The 16,858-nt window shown below is 31.8% G+C and overlaps 1 protein-coding gene across 1 annotated transcript; it reads left to right on the top strand.

The window, feature by feature from the left end:
* The first annotated feature begins 14,047 nt into the window (after positions 1-14,047).
* Positions 14,048-16,646, top strand: LOC132733952 (kinesin-related protein 1-like). The gene is made up of 5 exons (XM_060720645.1): positions 14,048-14,154; positions 14,766-14,877; positions 15,676-15,783; positions 16,173-16,306; positions 16,532-16,646. The coding sequence occupies exons 1-5, from the start codon at positions 14,100-14,102 to the stop codon at positions 16,630-16,632; spliced, it is 510 nt and encodes a 169-aa protein (XP_060576628.1). The 5' UTR covers positions 14,048-14,099; the 3' UTR covers positions 16,633-16,646.
* Positions 16,647-16,858: the final 212 nt, after the last annotated feature.

The following is a 16,858-nucleotide window of genomic DNA, read 5'->3' as shown; positions in this document are numbered from 1 at the left end:
AGTATTATACATGTATATAAGAAATAAGGAGTATTTATCAATATATCAGTGTATCGTCAATATTTGTCATCTGATATCGGTATATTTTCAATGTGCTTTGCACTGAAACAATGACAGCTCTACTGTACAGTGATGAACATAAGATAGTCCTTCACAATAATTACTGAAAGATTTGTTGAGCAAGAACATCCTGCTAACTAAATCTGATTCATATACTCAGATGAGTGATGTAGGGCCTTCGTGGCCCCCTTGTCTCAGAAACTTTCAGTTATTCACTTTAAACTTTGTATACATGTTTACTATCAAATTATGACACATATCAAATAATACTAAAATTAACTTTTGCTAAGTTGTACCCCCTTTTTGTGTCACCTCTACAGAGTAGCAGTGACATGTAGGGATAACTTCTCCGTCTCTGTCTATTACAACGGTCATAGAACTTCTCCTGACTTCTCCTCCAATATTTAATACTGGCACAATTTGATCTAAACTTAATTAACAGGAACTATCAGTACTAACTCTAGTTACTGTTTGCATTTCCGGTTCAATGCTTTTTGTCGAGAGTTATAGCCCTTTAATTTGATTTAATTATTATCTCCTCCTATACCACTGCAATTTCTATGAAAATAAACAGATGAGCAGTGCAAATAATAGTAACTCTGTTTTGAATTATTGAACTTTGTCAGGGACATAGCTTTGAAACTACAAGAGGTATACTTTTCTGTGGGAGCATCATCCCATTCAACCGGTTCTTGTCAGAGTTATGGCAAAGTAAACTGAGAGAGGGAATTTTCTATGAAGATATTTGGAGAAAGTAGCGGTACTGCGAAGGATATATAAAATCTACAAATTTTTGAAAAAAGGACTATTTTCAATGGCTGTCCTTAATTTTTCCACAAATTTCTTTGCAGATTTGCCATTATTAACAATAGTTTGGAGGTTCATCTTCATTGCAATGTAAGTCAAAAAGTTCAAACACTGTGAAAACAACCATGAGAGGCCTAAGTCCCTTTTTTGTGTCAGCAATTTATTATTTCAATCTACAAAGTTTCCTAAAAATCACCATGTTCTGGAGCCCACAATCACCATATCATTTGCCTGATTCCATTGCAGATTAGCTACAGCAATAGTTAAAAGGTTCTTAACAAATCTCTAGTTGAAGGAAAATTGCCTCTAGTGGCCTGTTTGTCAAGGTCATTTTGGTATCGCCCAAATCTAGCTTGTAAGTCAATTTTGTGAGCTTGTATATAAATCTGTTCTTTTAAGGCTTTCAAAAACCATAACATATTAAAACGCATTTGCAAAGGTGGCACAGTTGGGATTACATAGATTTTTCATACTTATTTTTAAAATCTGGATATGACCCTAACATTGAAATATTTGTTCTTTCTACAGAAGGATTCATAAAGATATATTTATTTCTGAGGCTTTATAATAAGTTGTGTATGATAGGAAAATGATAAACAGTAGAATTGAGTTTAATCATTCAGTTGTGCTATTACAACAAAAGCAGTTCTTTGAAAATTGGAGAAGGAATTTATCTTCCACTGGTTAGAAGGACTGTAGCACTTAGTCAGCCATTTTTCTTTTATTTTTAATGCTACTTTTTGCCCCTGAAAATATATTCATGAAAAACGGGCAAGTAAATCAACTTAAACATTGAACATTATACAAGTATTGTAGGGTTGTCAGTTGGATTAATTGATGTCATGTCTGACTTCATAATTATGACCTTTAAACATCATGATTATGAACAATCCTTTAATATACTTTGTTTTTTTGTTTTGTTGTGGGTTTTACGTCACATCGACACAGTATAGGTCATATAGCGACGTACGTTCCAGCTTTACTGGTGGAGGAAGACCTCAGGTGCCCTTCCGTGCATTATTTCAGGCACGAACGGGCACCTAGGTAGAACCACAGACGTTCCGTAAGCTAGCTGGATAGCTTCCTCACATGAAAAAATCCAAAGTCCCTGTGGGGAATCGGACAGGGATTCAAACCAACAGCGGTGAGGTGCAAGTGGTTTGAAGTCAACAACCTTAACCACTCGGCCACGGACGCCCCCTTATACAGTATATATATATATTAACAATGCGCATTATACCATATATTTATGTATTTGAGCCCTAATTCAACATGTAATTATGAAATAATGAGAACCATGCAAGATATGAAATGAAAAATGAGATTTTTTTTAATAACAGGTCATTGATATTAATATCCCTGGTTCATTTCATACATATATCTATAGAGATAAGGGCTATATCACTAATACACGCATATTTTGTGATCTATTGATTGAATTTCAAGTTCCTGTGATATATTGGAGAAGAAAAATATTTAGTGGTGTCCAACATTTTCTCGTTGCTATAAATACATTTGTTTGTTTACGGAAGTGACATACTTCGAGCACCTGGTCGGGTGATTTCTTCATTTCGCAACTGTCAAATACTTTCAGAGCAAAATATTGGAACATATAAGTCAATATATTATTCGGTGTTGTGGATTAAAGCTTCTTATTTAACTTATTTGGACAGCTGCATAAGTTGTTAAACGTGTCTTTCTTTTGAAATCAAAATTTGAAGAAGAAATCGAGATGGCGGCGGCTGAAAACGTGAAAGTTGCAGTTCGTGTGCGACCATTTATATCCTTTTACTTCAAAGAAAAATTCTAAATAACGTCAATGCATTTGTTTTTAGTCTTTTTTGAAAGCAAGGTATGATTTTAATGTCATTGCAAATAGTTTTACTGCAAAAAAAATATGTTAATGTCTCTCTGAAGGAAAAATTATTTACCAAAAAAATATATGTTCATTCTTTCTGAATGGAATTTTACTAACTTCATCATTGCATATATTAATAATTGAAAAAGTGCCATATGACTGGAGTTTATTGTGTGTGTAGGCAAACCGTATGTGACTTACATATTGGTAGAACTTTTTGTTGGCATTACAAGCCCATACAGTAGTCAAAATATATTGACGTGCCAAAGCTTGATTCTGAGATATTTTCGTTCTGGGGCAGAATCTCGCCCATACAGGTGCTAGTCCAACTAATTGTACTGCGCGACGAGATATTGTGCTATTTTCGTGTCTGGGCAATATCTCGCCTCTAAAGCAAGATTCTGCCCCAGAACGAAAGTATCTCAGAATCTAGTCAAAATATATTGACGTGCCAAAGCTTGATTCTGAGATATTTTCGTTCTGGGGCAGAATCTCGCTTTGTAGAGGCGAGATATTGCCCAGACACGAAAATAGCACAATATCTCGTCGCGCAGTACAATTAGTTGGACTACTCAGAATCAAGCCTTGGCACTTCAATATATTTTGACTAATACAGGTGCATGCCACTTCCTTTTCCACTTACATACATGTATTGATAGGACTTCATCAAATTAAATAAGTCCAGTTTTTCAGTTAATTGCAACTTTTACTATGAAATTTAAGTTTGACACTGGTTGAGAGATAACTTCAATGATATGTTGCAACATTTTAACAATCTTCATGTACAGAAATTACACACCACTTCCAGCAGGTACAGCATCCCAGCCGATATCACATGAATCAAAAGATGTGTTGCGCACATAGCACCACTTTTAACAAAGTAGATCTACATAAATGTAATTTCCTTGGATCATTGGCCGTTATCATTGAATATGTAACACTGATAGATATGTATATTTTTAAGTTAAGATACATAAAATTATACAGCAAGTAAAGAACAAAATTTAAGCCACTGAGTCTAAGACTTTATTTCAAAATAATTAATCAACTTGATAGCTCGTGTTCAGGACAATGCCTAGCCACCTCATGGTCATTTTAACTTATGGAACTGTTACATTATTTTTACAGTAAACAAAAAAGTTTAACAAATTTAACAAGATCATTGGTGTTTGTCCTGCTCTGTTATTACTAGTACATTTGTGATGACGACTGTAGCAGGAATGCCTAACATTACATTTTACTTTCAGATTAATACATGCATATAAACAATGACTATTTTTACTTAGCCTTATTAATTAATTGTCAATACATTTGATATCTTTTCAAAATCATTCAGCTGGCACTATTTTTTCTATCTATACATGTAGTAACAGTAAGCATAACTTAATGCATTATTTCATGATGTTCATGCTAGTCATATCTTATGTAAGGTTTTTATCTAATAGAGGGTTGTTCACTAAATTTAACTTAATACACTTCAATACATTTGTACAGCAAAATATTGATTCAATATTTTGTAACATTCCTCTTTTTGTTATTTATTTTCAAGTCATGCTATTTTCATGGATTGTGTGATTGCAAAGAGAAGTTGCTATATAAGCCAGTATTTTTTTATCATTTATTGCCTTGTCTACAGGTACCAAAGGTAGCGTATACCTTTTTCCACCTGACTTGATAATTGCTCTCTATTTTCCCTATGATTTTTTTTTGTAACTAATATTTTTATTTCTTGGTACTTTAAGAAATCAATTTGTAATCTTGGCAAAGAGACAGATTATCTATTTTGCAATAAAACTGTTGAATTGTGAAATGCCTTATGTTCGTCTTATTTGAATTTTCAATTTAATCTTAAATGAACCTGGGTAAATAACTAGGACGTTCATTGTGATCAATGTGTGTCTGTTTGTCCGTCCTGTTACATGACAATATTTTATAAGGTCTGGTTTTCTACACGCCTGGCAAACTGTCGCTCCACTTCAAAATTGTGGTGTACGGTAAAACGAGCGAACGGCATTTCCGAGATAGAGCGGAAGGCCGATTTAAACGCCTAATTGTAAGTAGTGTTTATGTTTTTGTCTTGTAATTTATTTTAGTTGTAGTTTTTCGAAAAAAGGAAAATGTAGTTCCGTGGAGGAATGATTTAGGCTTCCAGTGATCTAACCTGTTACAAAAAGAAAATTATATTAAGCCCGGGAGAACTTTTCTCCCTGACGAAGCGAGCGATGATTTGTAGAATATTGAACTTCCCAACCATAAAAATGCCATACCTTTCGGATTTCTTGAAAAGGTGTATTAGTAAATAATCAACCCGTAATAAGAACTTGTCCTTCGTGCAAAATAAATTACTCCTGAAGGATTTCTTAAATTTGTAAATCGATATTCTTTCGAAAGTAGTGGAGCGAAAGGGCGAGAGATGGAGCAAAAGGTTCGATGTTGAGCGCAAGGCGATATTAATTTGACGTATTAGGAGGAGCGTAGTCAATGATTTTTATAAATAAAAGCTATAGAAGTTAAAATAGACATGATCAAGTGTTAAGACCGAGATATATATACCTTTTAAAGAGAACTAATAAATTGTGATATCCTTTCAAGGACTATAGCGTAATAACTGTAATCGTGAAGGTGTCACCTATGGCTTCCATGTAGATTCCTTCATTATTTATTTTCGAAATTTGGGTGAGGCCCGACCATTGAATCATACACATTAATGCATGGCATAATACAGGATGCCACTTATTCGAGGTCAATCATGATTTTTGACACGGTTATGTACATTTAAAAACGTGTGTCCGTGCAAATGCAACAAAGTCGAATATTTTTAGTTCTACCGCGAACAAATGTTTCCGAGCAGGTACGTGTAACTCGATTGTTTACGCCAAAATGTTATGTTTTTCGAAAAGTTAGAAATTCAAGGTGCAGAACAGAAACAAAATTATGCAATGCATGGAACACATTAAATTAAATGGATCACTACTACCGAGTTCAGTTCACAATTACTTTCTGTAATTAATAGCTCTAATGTACCTGTTCTGAGCAAAACACAAATAAGCCACGTTTTCATGAATTTGAAAGGTGCGGAATCGCTATGAAAATGGTTGACAAGGTGTCAGTCGTTATAAGGATATAACACGTGTTCCAGTTATGTTTCAAGATACTTCCTCCCTTATTTAGCATTTTTGTTTAGTTTATTATTTTCCTCTCAAAATGAGGCAGAACTCAGTCGGTGTACGGACTAAAATTATCAATAATATAATAGACCTAGTTATTGTATAAATTTCTATTTACACTTACAGACGAAAATAATAATCGATTTTGTCGCATTTGCACGGACACACGTTTTTAAATGTACATCACCGTGTCAAAAATCATGATTGAATAAGTGGCATCCTGTATTATACCATGCATACATGTGTATGATTCAATGGTCGGGCCTCATCCAAAATTCGAACATTTATGAAGGAATCTACACGGAAGCCATAGGGGACACCTTCGCGATTACATTTATTACGCTATAGTCGTTGAAAGGATATCACACTTTATTAGTTGTCTTCAAAATGTATATATATATATATATATATATATATCGGTCTGAACACTTGATCACGTCTATTTTACTTTCTATAGCTTTTATATGTAAAAAATCATAGACTACGCTCCTCCTAATACGTCAAATTAATATCGCCTTGCGCTCAGCATCGAACCTTTTGCTCCATCTCTCGCCCTTTCGCTCTACTACTTTCGAAAAATATCGGTTTACAAATTTAAGAAATCCTTCAGGAGTAATTTATTTTGCACGAAGGACAAGTTCTTATTACGGGTTGATAATTTACTAATACACTTTTTCAAGAAATCCGAAAGGTATGGCATTTTTATGGTTGGGAAGTTTAATATTCTACAAATCATCGCTCGCTTCGTCAGGGAGAAAAGTTCTCCCGGGGCTTAATATAATTTCCTTTTTGTAACAGCTAAGATAATTGGAAGCCTAAATTAATCCTACACGGAACCACATTTTCCGTTTTTTTCGAAAAAATACAACTTAAATGAATAACAAGACAAAAACATAAACACTACTTACAATTAGGCGTTTAAATCGGCCTTCCGCTCTATCTCGGAAATGCCGTTCGCTCGTTTTACCGTACACCACAATTTTGAAGTGGAGCGACAGTTTGCCGGGCGTGTTCTAGTTCCAGTTTTATAAATACATGCTGGTGATAAATAAGAATGCATGTCCTTTAAATGCAATTGTTTGAATCATTTTTATCTTTATATGTCTTTGCTTCTGTCCTGAGTAGCTTTATTGGAGTGTTGGTCCTGTCACAGTCAATTATGATGATACAATGTACCATGTGTTCAGTTGCATTATTTAATCAGAGTTATCACCCTGAGAGTTGATTATGTTGATTTAAATAATGTTGTTTATTAAAAGTTTGTTATTACCAAGAGTAGCAGTTAATGCGTCTGCCTCTCAAATCGGGCATCATCTATACTGGATCATTATCTAGTTTCATTCGTAACCTGAGTACTGTAAGGTAGCCAGGACTCAACAATGGTTCAAATTAGCTATAAATTTAAATAAGCTTTCTTTACAATCAAGCTTAAAAAAATTTTTAAACAAAATTATATCTTAAATTTTCCTTAACCCCTGTGCACAATTCACGCGAGACTGCAAGAAATGCTACCCTCATCATTGCCATGAATGGCAACTCCACAGAAATTAAGAATCCCGAGGACCTGAATAGTGAACCAAAGAGATTTGCATTTGATCATTCCTACTGGTCACACAGTGAATATAACGAGAGGTCAGATGGTTATTTGGAGGCTTCAGGATCAAAATATGCTGACCAGGTATTATTTTTTATATCTTTTTATTACATGCTTTTCGGTGGTTTATAGAAATATATCAGTGATATAAAACTGATAATTTCACTGTTTTAAACAGTGAAATTATCAATTTGATAATTTCACTGTTTTGAATTTTAGCCCGTTACATTGTCTCTGAAGTGAAATACCAGTGTCCAGCTTAATGACAAGTGGCATCAAATTGTATTATTATTTGGTTCACTTTTCATTCAGTATTACTCTCTGGCGTGGGTTCGATCCCCGGGAGATGCTTTGGTAGTTTAGCGCGGAGGAAGGTAGTCTAGTACTGGTGTAACTCTCCAGGAACGATGGTTAGGAAACTACCCGCCTATATGACTGAAATACTGTTGGAAAAAGGCAAAAAATGAAACAAACAAACAAACAAACATTCAGTATTAGGTTTAATGTCTTTTTAAAACGTTTCACGTTGCATATAATAAAAAGAAAATTTGTTTAGTGTAAGATCAAAATATTTTTTACCTTGTGAACACCAAAAGTTCATATTTCACTTCTGGCTGCTTAACACTCATGAAATATACCTTTTGGTGCTCACTTGGTGAAATATATTCCAATCTTACACTGAACTATAGTTAAAACAAATATGTATTTATATGTTCATTTCCATTTTTTGCTGGACTGTTTGAAGAATAGGGAGGGCTGTTGTACTCGTCCAGGTGTCAGCTTATTCTTTCCTGAAAGTTGGTTTCTCTAAAAGTACATAAGGGAATGGGTTGAAGCTTCACACACCTATTTGAGGGCATAATAGGAGGTCACCGTCTAAAGCCCATAACTTTAACATGGATTTTAATAGAACTATTGGCCCTTTTTGAACTTTGAACTTAGAAAATTCTGCATTATCCACTAGGCTCATTCTATGACTTTGACAACTTTATGTCAAATGGTTGTAAAGCCTTCCTTACATTATTCTAAACTTCGGATTAGTTCAAAATTTCTACTGTCATTTTACTTTAAGTGTTTGAACTCTGATTTATCTTTGTAAAAAGGACTTTTATGACCTCTCAAAGCTTCCACCTATGCTCTTAGTACTAAATGGTAAATTAAGAGCTATAAAATCATCAAGTTTTATCTTTTTCTAAACCAGTTATCCATATCTGTTAAGCATGTAACAGAAAACCAGTATTGAAAAGAATTTGATACTGAAAAAATATTTAATTTTAGTTAACTTATTCAAAGATTAAACTTAAAAGGGCTTTAGTTTTTGGCCATGCTCTTATTATTGGAGTGAGGTTGGCATGCGAGTATGTAAAGTTTTCATCCATTATTAGCATCATTATAAATTTTACTTTTCTTTTAAATTGTTTTATTTCAAAGACCATTATGTTAGTTGAGGTTTGAAATCTACCTACAAACGCCCACAAATGACTATCTATAAGGAAGTATCTTTATAAATAAATACAATATGAAAAAAAGTAATCCAGTGGTGTGACATTATTCTTGTTTATTTGGATGAGTGGTGGTGACCTTAATACAAAGTACAAAAGATTGTTCTTTATTATTCCATTGTTAATCATTGATTAGGCAAATACAATGATAATAATACCACTTACACTTTTGTTTATCATATGGTTCATATATTCCCTTGTCTCATTGTTATTGTCTTAAAATGAAATAAGTTTTAAAATTTTAAAAATCTCAGTAAGATTTTCTTGGTATCAGGAAGTTATAAGTAGGTTTTAATTTTAAAAGTACAATTAAGATTGTATGATTTACTAGTTTAATAAACCTTGAAGCCTTTCAACTTTAATCTGCTCAAATTTTAATTATCATTTTAATTGTCTTTTTAAATTCAGTTTTTTCTTTTCAAATATACTTTTTTACTGAAACAGTTCTGTTTTAAATACATGTACATACTCCCATATTTTTAAGTGTAATAAAATTGAAAACTTAGTAACCGTGCTGAAGCTTATAATTTGTTAAATGGATTTACCAATCTTTCACTTTTTGCAATATCTTTCGTCATTTTTAGGAAAATTTTGTAATAGTTACTGGTATATTACAAACATTGCAGACCAATTAATGTTCAGACATCTAAAATGAACCACCTTTGATTTTGGTCTGCAGCATTGTTGATTAGTGCAGCAATGGTCTTATGGGTAGACTTGGTTGCTGCCAACAGGCTTAAAGTCATGATAAGTTGATTGTTGTCTTTCATATTTCTTGAGCATTGTCAAAAAGTTACGAGAGACAATATTGTCTACTACTTTGTTAAATATTTGAAATATATAATAAAGTGTTTGGTCAGGAGTAAGGAATCATTTCAAATTTTTTTTGTCCAATCTGGTTTTTTTGCTTAAAATAATCTTCCATATGATTAATCCATAATATTAAAGTCTTATTTATATAAGGTTTAAATAACTAATACAATTCTATATTAATACACATTGGATCATGTACATGCATGTATTTTTTCTTAGTTATTCACAGTAATAATAAATATTTATTTACTAAAGACTGTTAATCACTACTTATGAAATACAACATTGAAGATATTGAAGCAGTATTTTCTATAATCTGTTAATCTGTTACAATAAAATTATATCACAGTTGTTTCAAGGTGACATTTAAAACCAATCTTTTATGTAATAATCTTTACAAAAAATGCAAAAAAGAAGAATTATTTGTTACCAATATTATATCAATTTTAATAATATACATTTGAAGGTATTCATATAAGTGATAAACAGAAATGCATAAAAAAATCAACAACAACCAAACTGGTTAAAATTACAATGTATGTAAATAGAAGATCTGTGAAGATAAATTATAAGAAATAGATAACTTCACCCTAACCTGTTGAATTTATGCAATGGATTTGCCCAGTACTTTGAATCTGGAACAGTCCACGTAAAGTTTGGGGAAATAAAATTAAAATTATTAAAATTGTCATTCACTGAAATATTTTGACCCTGACTCTTATTTCCTTTAAAAAGGGATAAAACTCAAGCATTTTGAAAAAAAGGTTTTTTTCAAAACACTATGTTTTTAAAGTTAAAAAAGAAAAATTTTTTCGTCTTCAAATAGTTTTCTTAAACCCTTTTTTAAAATTTACTTTAAACTGAACAGTTGTTTTTTTTATACCAAAACAAACCCCAGAATTAAAAAAGTGCATTTTTACTTTTAAGGGAAAGCATGTGTTTAAAATGAAAAAAAAATTTGTTTTAAGTAGTTTCATAATCTAAAAGAAATTTAATATTTATTATAAGGCCTCGATTTAATTTACTTAAAAAATCTATTACAGTTTTTATAATGAAAAAATTTAAATGTTTGGCGATTTGTTTTAAAAAAGCGAGTGAAATCTTTTTGGGGTGAATAGAATTTCCTTTGTGGAGATGCATGCCATAGGGTCAGTTTGAAAAATGATTTTTATCTACTTATGTCTACTAAAATGGAAAATTGGGGAATTTTTTTTGGCTTCACTTTTTTTGAAGTTTTTTTAACGTCCCCAAAAAGTTTTTTTTTATCAAAAAAATTTTTTTGATCCTTTTTTGTGTTTGGGGTTACCTTAGTTCTTCATTAAAAACTTTTTTTTAATGCCAAAAAGCCACTATGTCTTTTGTTGCTGAAAAGTGGGGATGAAAAATGAACGATTTATTATAGCTTAAAAAATTTTTAAAACCTTAAAACCCATTTTAAACCTCTACTTTTTGATTGATTTTTGTCTTTTAAAAAAACTTAAAAATTCCAAAAACTCCAAAAAAAGTTTTACATAAAATTTCTACATCCCATAAATAATTCATAAAAATTACTCTTTTGTTTTAAAATTTAAATTAAAACTATCCTAAAAAAATGTTGCAAATTTTTGGGAAAAAAAATTAAAAAAGACCTGATACTGTATCAGTAAAAACTTAATTTTCAAATATGAAAATCAAAGCGGCCAATGGAAAAAAAAATTCGAAAAGTGGAAAATTTGAAAAGAGTTACCCTTTAAAAAAGGGTTTTTTGGGCCAAGAAAAACCTCCCTTTAAAGCCCCCCACCCTGTCCCCGAGGGGCACATGCCCCCCCGGGCTTTAGTCACGACTTGACGCTGTCTGCGGGAAAACCCGTTTTCCGAAAAAAAATTTTGTAGGTGTACATTTAAATTTAAAAAATTTATATTAAAAAATTGCATGAAAAAAGTTTTAATTTATTTTAAAAGTTTTGCCCAAGTTCAGTTTTAAATATTTTTTTAAATATCGGGAAAAGCTGTGTCTATAAGGGTTTTTAATTTTATGTGAAAACTAAAATAAAACTAAAAAAGTTTTTATTTAAAAGGGGATTTAAAAAAAAAAGCCCTTTTTGATAATGGTGTTAAATTTTGGTCTGTTTTCAAAATGTGATATTTTTTTAGCGTTTTTTACAAAAACCATACAAAAAAACCTTTTTGGGGGAAAAACACTAATTTAAAAAATTTATATAGTCTGGCCGGGTCTATATTATTCAGTTCGTACCTAGGCCCAATAAGGGTTTAAAATTTTTAAAATTAAGAAGTTTTCCCCTTACTGCATTAGGGATAGTAATTTTAATTCTCGTGGAAAATTAGTTTTAATTGTCATTTTCCCTTTCCCAAAAAAGTTTTTTTGTGATAAAGGAAAAAGCCGATATTTTTTTTTTTCTAAAGTATGTAGGTTCCTTTGAAATGGGTTTTGTTAAAAATAAAATATTTTGGAAAAATTTCCCTAAAAAAATGGGAAAATTAATGTATGGGAAAAGGGAACATTAATTTTTTTAGAAAAAAATGAAATTGAATAAAATAAAAATTTTTAAAAAAATTTTTTATTAAAAAATCTTTTCAAAAAATAGATTTTATGTTAAAAGGCGGGTTAAAATGCAAAAAACTAATTTCAAAAGGGTAGAATTTTTCTGTTTACGGTTTAAATCCCGCCCTTTACCAAGGGGTGGTGAGCCCTGCTATGATGTATTTTTTCCCCTTACATAAAAGGTTGGGTTCGGGAAAACCGAACGTGATTCAAAAAAGTACTTTTTTTGTTTTAAAAAAGGTTTAAAATAAAAATGTAAAAAAGAATTTTTTTTATTGATTGCTTTATTTTTCTTTGCATTGACCATATTTATTTTTAAAAATTTGATACTGAATTTTTTAACAAACAATTAACTTCCAATTACTAGTCTTGGGCTAGGCCCTTAAATAAACCGCATGGATCAATGAAGGTTACTTAAGACTCAATTTGAAAAAAGGAATTTTTATGTGCTCCCACCCTTGTCAATTCTGGGGGCTAAAATTATCTACGGGTTTTTGGGTTAAAAAAAAAAGACTAAAGGCATGATTCCTTTTTGGTCCCAAAAACGGCTAAAAAAAATTTTGTATAAACCCTTTTTTTAATGGTTTTAAAATCCTTGAACAATTAACCTGCGGGAAGGGGAAATTTTAGCCTTTTGCACCAGAAAAGGACGACCGTCTGATTTTTGCTTATCTGATCGGGGCTTATATTTTGTGGGAAAAAAAACTTAAAATTTTTTCTGGATGCTCGAAAATTTTGGTTCCAAAAAAGGCAGCTCAAAATCCATTTTTGGAATTTAAGCAAGTTAATTTTTAAAGGGGTTTAAAAAGAAGTTTAAAATTTACAGGGGGAAATTAGAGTTTTTCCCAACATGCAAATTTTGATCCAGGCCCTCTTTTTTTAGGCCCTTTTAAATTTCTCTTTATTTAAAACCCAAAGGAAAAAAAACACAAAGGTCCACCATATTGGTCACCCGGGGCTTTTGCCAATTTTGCCCCATTTGATCAGCTTATAAAAATTATTTTTCTAACTGTCATTCCTATTTTTACATTTTCAGCAAAAAGTTTTGAAACCCGGGGCTGGTTTTCTTGCAAAAGCATGAAAAGGGTTTTAAGCTCCCTTTTGCGGGGCCTTGGGCGACGGATTGGAAAATCAACTCTATGTGGGCTATGGGTCCCAAAAAGGGATTGACCCAATTTTCTGTATGAAATTTAAAAAGGGGATGAAGAGAAAAAAAAAACGAGGAAAAAGGGTTAAGGTATATTATAACAATAAAATAAAATTTTGGGGGTTGACGCAAAAAATGCAGTTACTTATATAAAAAAAAAAGGGCTTACAAAGTTTGCATAACCCTCGTAAATTGAATTATATTTTGCCCCTGCATTAAATACATTATCTGAACATTAATGAATTTTTTTTGACCATTATCTTTCATTTCAAATTGAACTTGAAGCTTTAAAAATCTTTAAAATTTTTGGAAAAAAACTCTTACTAAAATTAAAAGTTGTACAAAATTTTATTTTTTTTCAGTTTTAAAATTTTAAAGTAAAAAGAAAAAAAAACCCCTTTTTAGATTTGTTGTGAAATTTAGGGCCCTTTAAAGCATATCATTTAAAGTATTTCTGTAAATTTAAAATTGTTCTTATTTTTTTAAGAAAAAGAAAAAAAAAAAAAATTTTTTTCCTTATAAAATCGGTATCCTCCCTTGTTCTTGAGGGATTTGGTTTTGTTGGAAATTTATAATGAACAAGTGCGTGACTTGCTGAATGCTAAATCAATGACTGTGAAAGGAGGCCTCAAGGTCAGACAACATCCATCCAAAGGATTCTATGGTATGAAATATATAATATCTCCTGATCTGAATTCTTACATACAATTATTGTTTTTTCGTCAATTTCTAAAAAGAATACAAGAGTTTTTTTAGAACAAGTCTTTGACATGCAGTTTCAGTTAAATTGTCAAAGGTCAAGGTCATACTGAAGGTTATGACAGTTGATATGTTAAAGGTCAAGATCAGATTGAGATATAAACTTATAACAATAGGAATCCTTTACATTGAAGATTCTTGAACCATTTTTGTTTAAATTTCATCTTCTGTTAAAATTAAAAAAACAAATACCAATGTCACATGCTTGCATCTGTTGAAAATATTCATGTGCCATTGAACATTGTAAAAGTATAGCATACATGTGAACTTTATTAGATTATTCTTCAAAAAGAGGGAGATTTTAGAATTTGCAATAAACAAAGAATAAAGTTCTAATATCAAAAAGTGGGAGATTTCTTTAGTTAGTGAAAATACCCCTTATTTTAAGAAAAATCTTTGAAAATATGGCTGCAGAAAGAAGGAGTCTCCCGCTTAAAGTGGGAGAGTTCACATGTATGGTATAGTATCAAATGATGTTTTGTTTTCTTCAATCATAATTCTCTATTTATATTAAAGTTGAGAATCTGACAGCATGTGGTGTCAACAGTTATAAAGAGATTGATGGTAAGATTAATGATGGTACCAGAAACAGAACTGTGGCAGCCACCAACATGAATGCTACCAGCAGGTATGTTACTATCTGTAAAAATTGACTTTGTTAATTTTAAACCATGCTTCGCTTTCCTAGAGACTAAGAGTTGCAGGCATTTCTAAAAATAGAACAGTGAAGTGTGATGATGTCACCAGAAAAGCATAGAAAATACATGAAAGGGCCTGACTGGTAGTGCAGTGCTATGCTGTATTATTTACCAATCATGGCTTCTGTTAATGAAAGTTTGGGTGTCATTTACTCCTTAATTTGATTTGTGACTTCCACAAAAGTGTAATGCTTTTCCTTCTTTACCTATATAATTTGACTTCTAGTGTCAGAGATTTTGCAGACTCTGGCTTCCAAATTTTGAAACTTAATGGAAACCCTGCAAATATAATGTTAATACAGATTATAATTTAGTCCCCACCTCCAGTAAAGCTTCTTCTGTGTCAAAGCAGTGTGTGTGAATGTATGTTAATCACAGTTCTTGTTTTGATATGTCATTATATTTTTCTATTTGTTAAAAATAAATGACTTTGAGTTGTTAGCCTTTACTGGTCAATGAATACCTTTTGTGTTGTTGTTATGCACGATATATATATTTCAATTCCTAAAGAATTTCATTACATGATTATCAAGCCAGTAAACCTTTCCAGCTATATAATAAAAGTATGTATAATGCATTAAAATTGGTGTTAAAAAACCCCAGAAAAACAAGCAAAATCATATTCAAATTGACATGCTACAGAATAAAGATTGTAATTTTGTGAAAAAATGCATGTTTTATCACATACACTGTACCTGGTGTAACATTTTTCTAACATTGCATTATAGTCGTGCCCACACAATTGTGGCTATCACATTCACACAGAAACAGCCAAATGAGACAGGACAAAGTATGACAAGAACATCAACAGTGAACTTGGTAGATCTTGCTGGAAGGTAGGTGTTTCATTTACTTCCTGTCAGACTGGTTCAAGGTTTTATTTTTTTTTTATAAACTTCTTGGCAGACTGGTTCAAGGTTTGATATCTATTTCATCAACTTCCTGTCTGACTGGTCTAGGGATGGATATTTACTTTTCCAATATTCCTATCATACTTGTTCTTGGTGGGATATTTGTGAAACCTGTTCAGACTTTATACTGTTGTCAGCTCAATGTGAATATTTTGATAAAGAAAATTCCCTTAAACTACTAGTAAATTGTTCCAAATTCAATTCAAGACAAGTCCATTATACATCTTCATCAGGGTAGATATTCCAAAAATATGATTGTTATATTGCTGTTTTGATTAATTGTGGTCTAATTAGCACTGTGAACATATTTTCAGTGAGAGGGCAGACTCTACAGGGGCTACAGGGGACAGACTTAAGGAAGGTTCAGCCATCAACCAGTCCCTCAGTTCCCTTGGAAATGTCATTAAGGCTTTGGCTGACCAGTCCATGGGGAAAAAGAAAGTTGTTGGTAAGTTGATAATTTAAAAAAATGTCCGAACATGTTGAAATTGTGACAATTTTTTTTATATAAAGAAGAGTCATCATTGTGAATTGATACTTATATATATATTTTTTTTTTGGGGGGGGGGGGGGGGATTTCTGTGAGCATTTTGCATATAATTAAAAAAAGAAATTGGATTTCATTGGGATATTTATATAATGATGTGAATAATATTGTTATATTATGTTTCAGTTCCATACAGAGACTCCACCTTGACAAGACTGCTACAGAATGCCCTTGGTGGAAACAGCAAAACAATTATGGTGAGGATATACATATTCTATTTCCAGTAATTAAAATGTCCCCAGCTAGCAGGATGAAGCATGAGGCAACTTCCTAAGACATCATGCAGAGATCCTTTGTTTTTTCTGTGGATTAACTTCGTTTTTACGATTAAACTTGAAAACTTGTTACCTAAGGAGAGGTATTATAAATACACTTACTTAAAACATATCATGGAATAAATGGTTTGCATTGTACTCACCAGCAGTAAAAATGTGCGGCTTGCAAATCTGTGAG

This window comes from Ruditapes philippinarum, unplaced genomic scaffold (assembly GCF_026571515.1).
Source record: "Ruditapes philippinarum isolate M1 unplaced genomic scaffold, ASM2657151v2 ctg13225_1_1_1_1, whole genome shotgun sequence".
NCBI lineage: Eukaryota > Metazoa > Mollusca > Bivalvia > Venerida > Veneridae > Ruditapes > Ruditapes philippinarum.
Note: the sequence above shows the minus strand (reverse complement) of the source record. Positions and strands in the feature narration are given on the sequence as shown.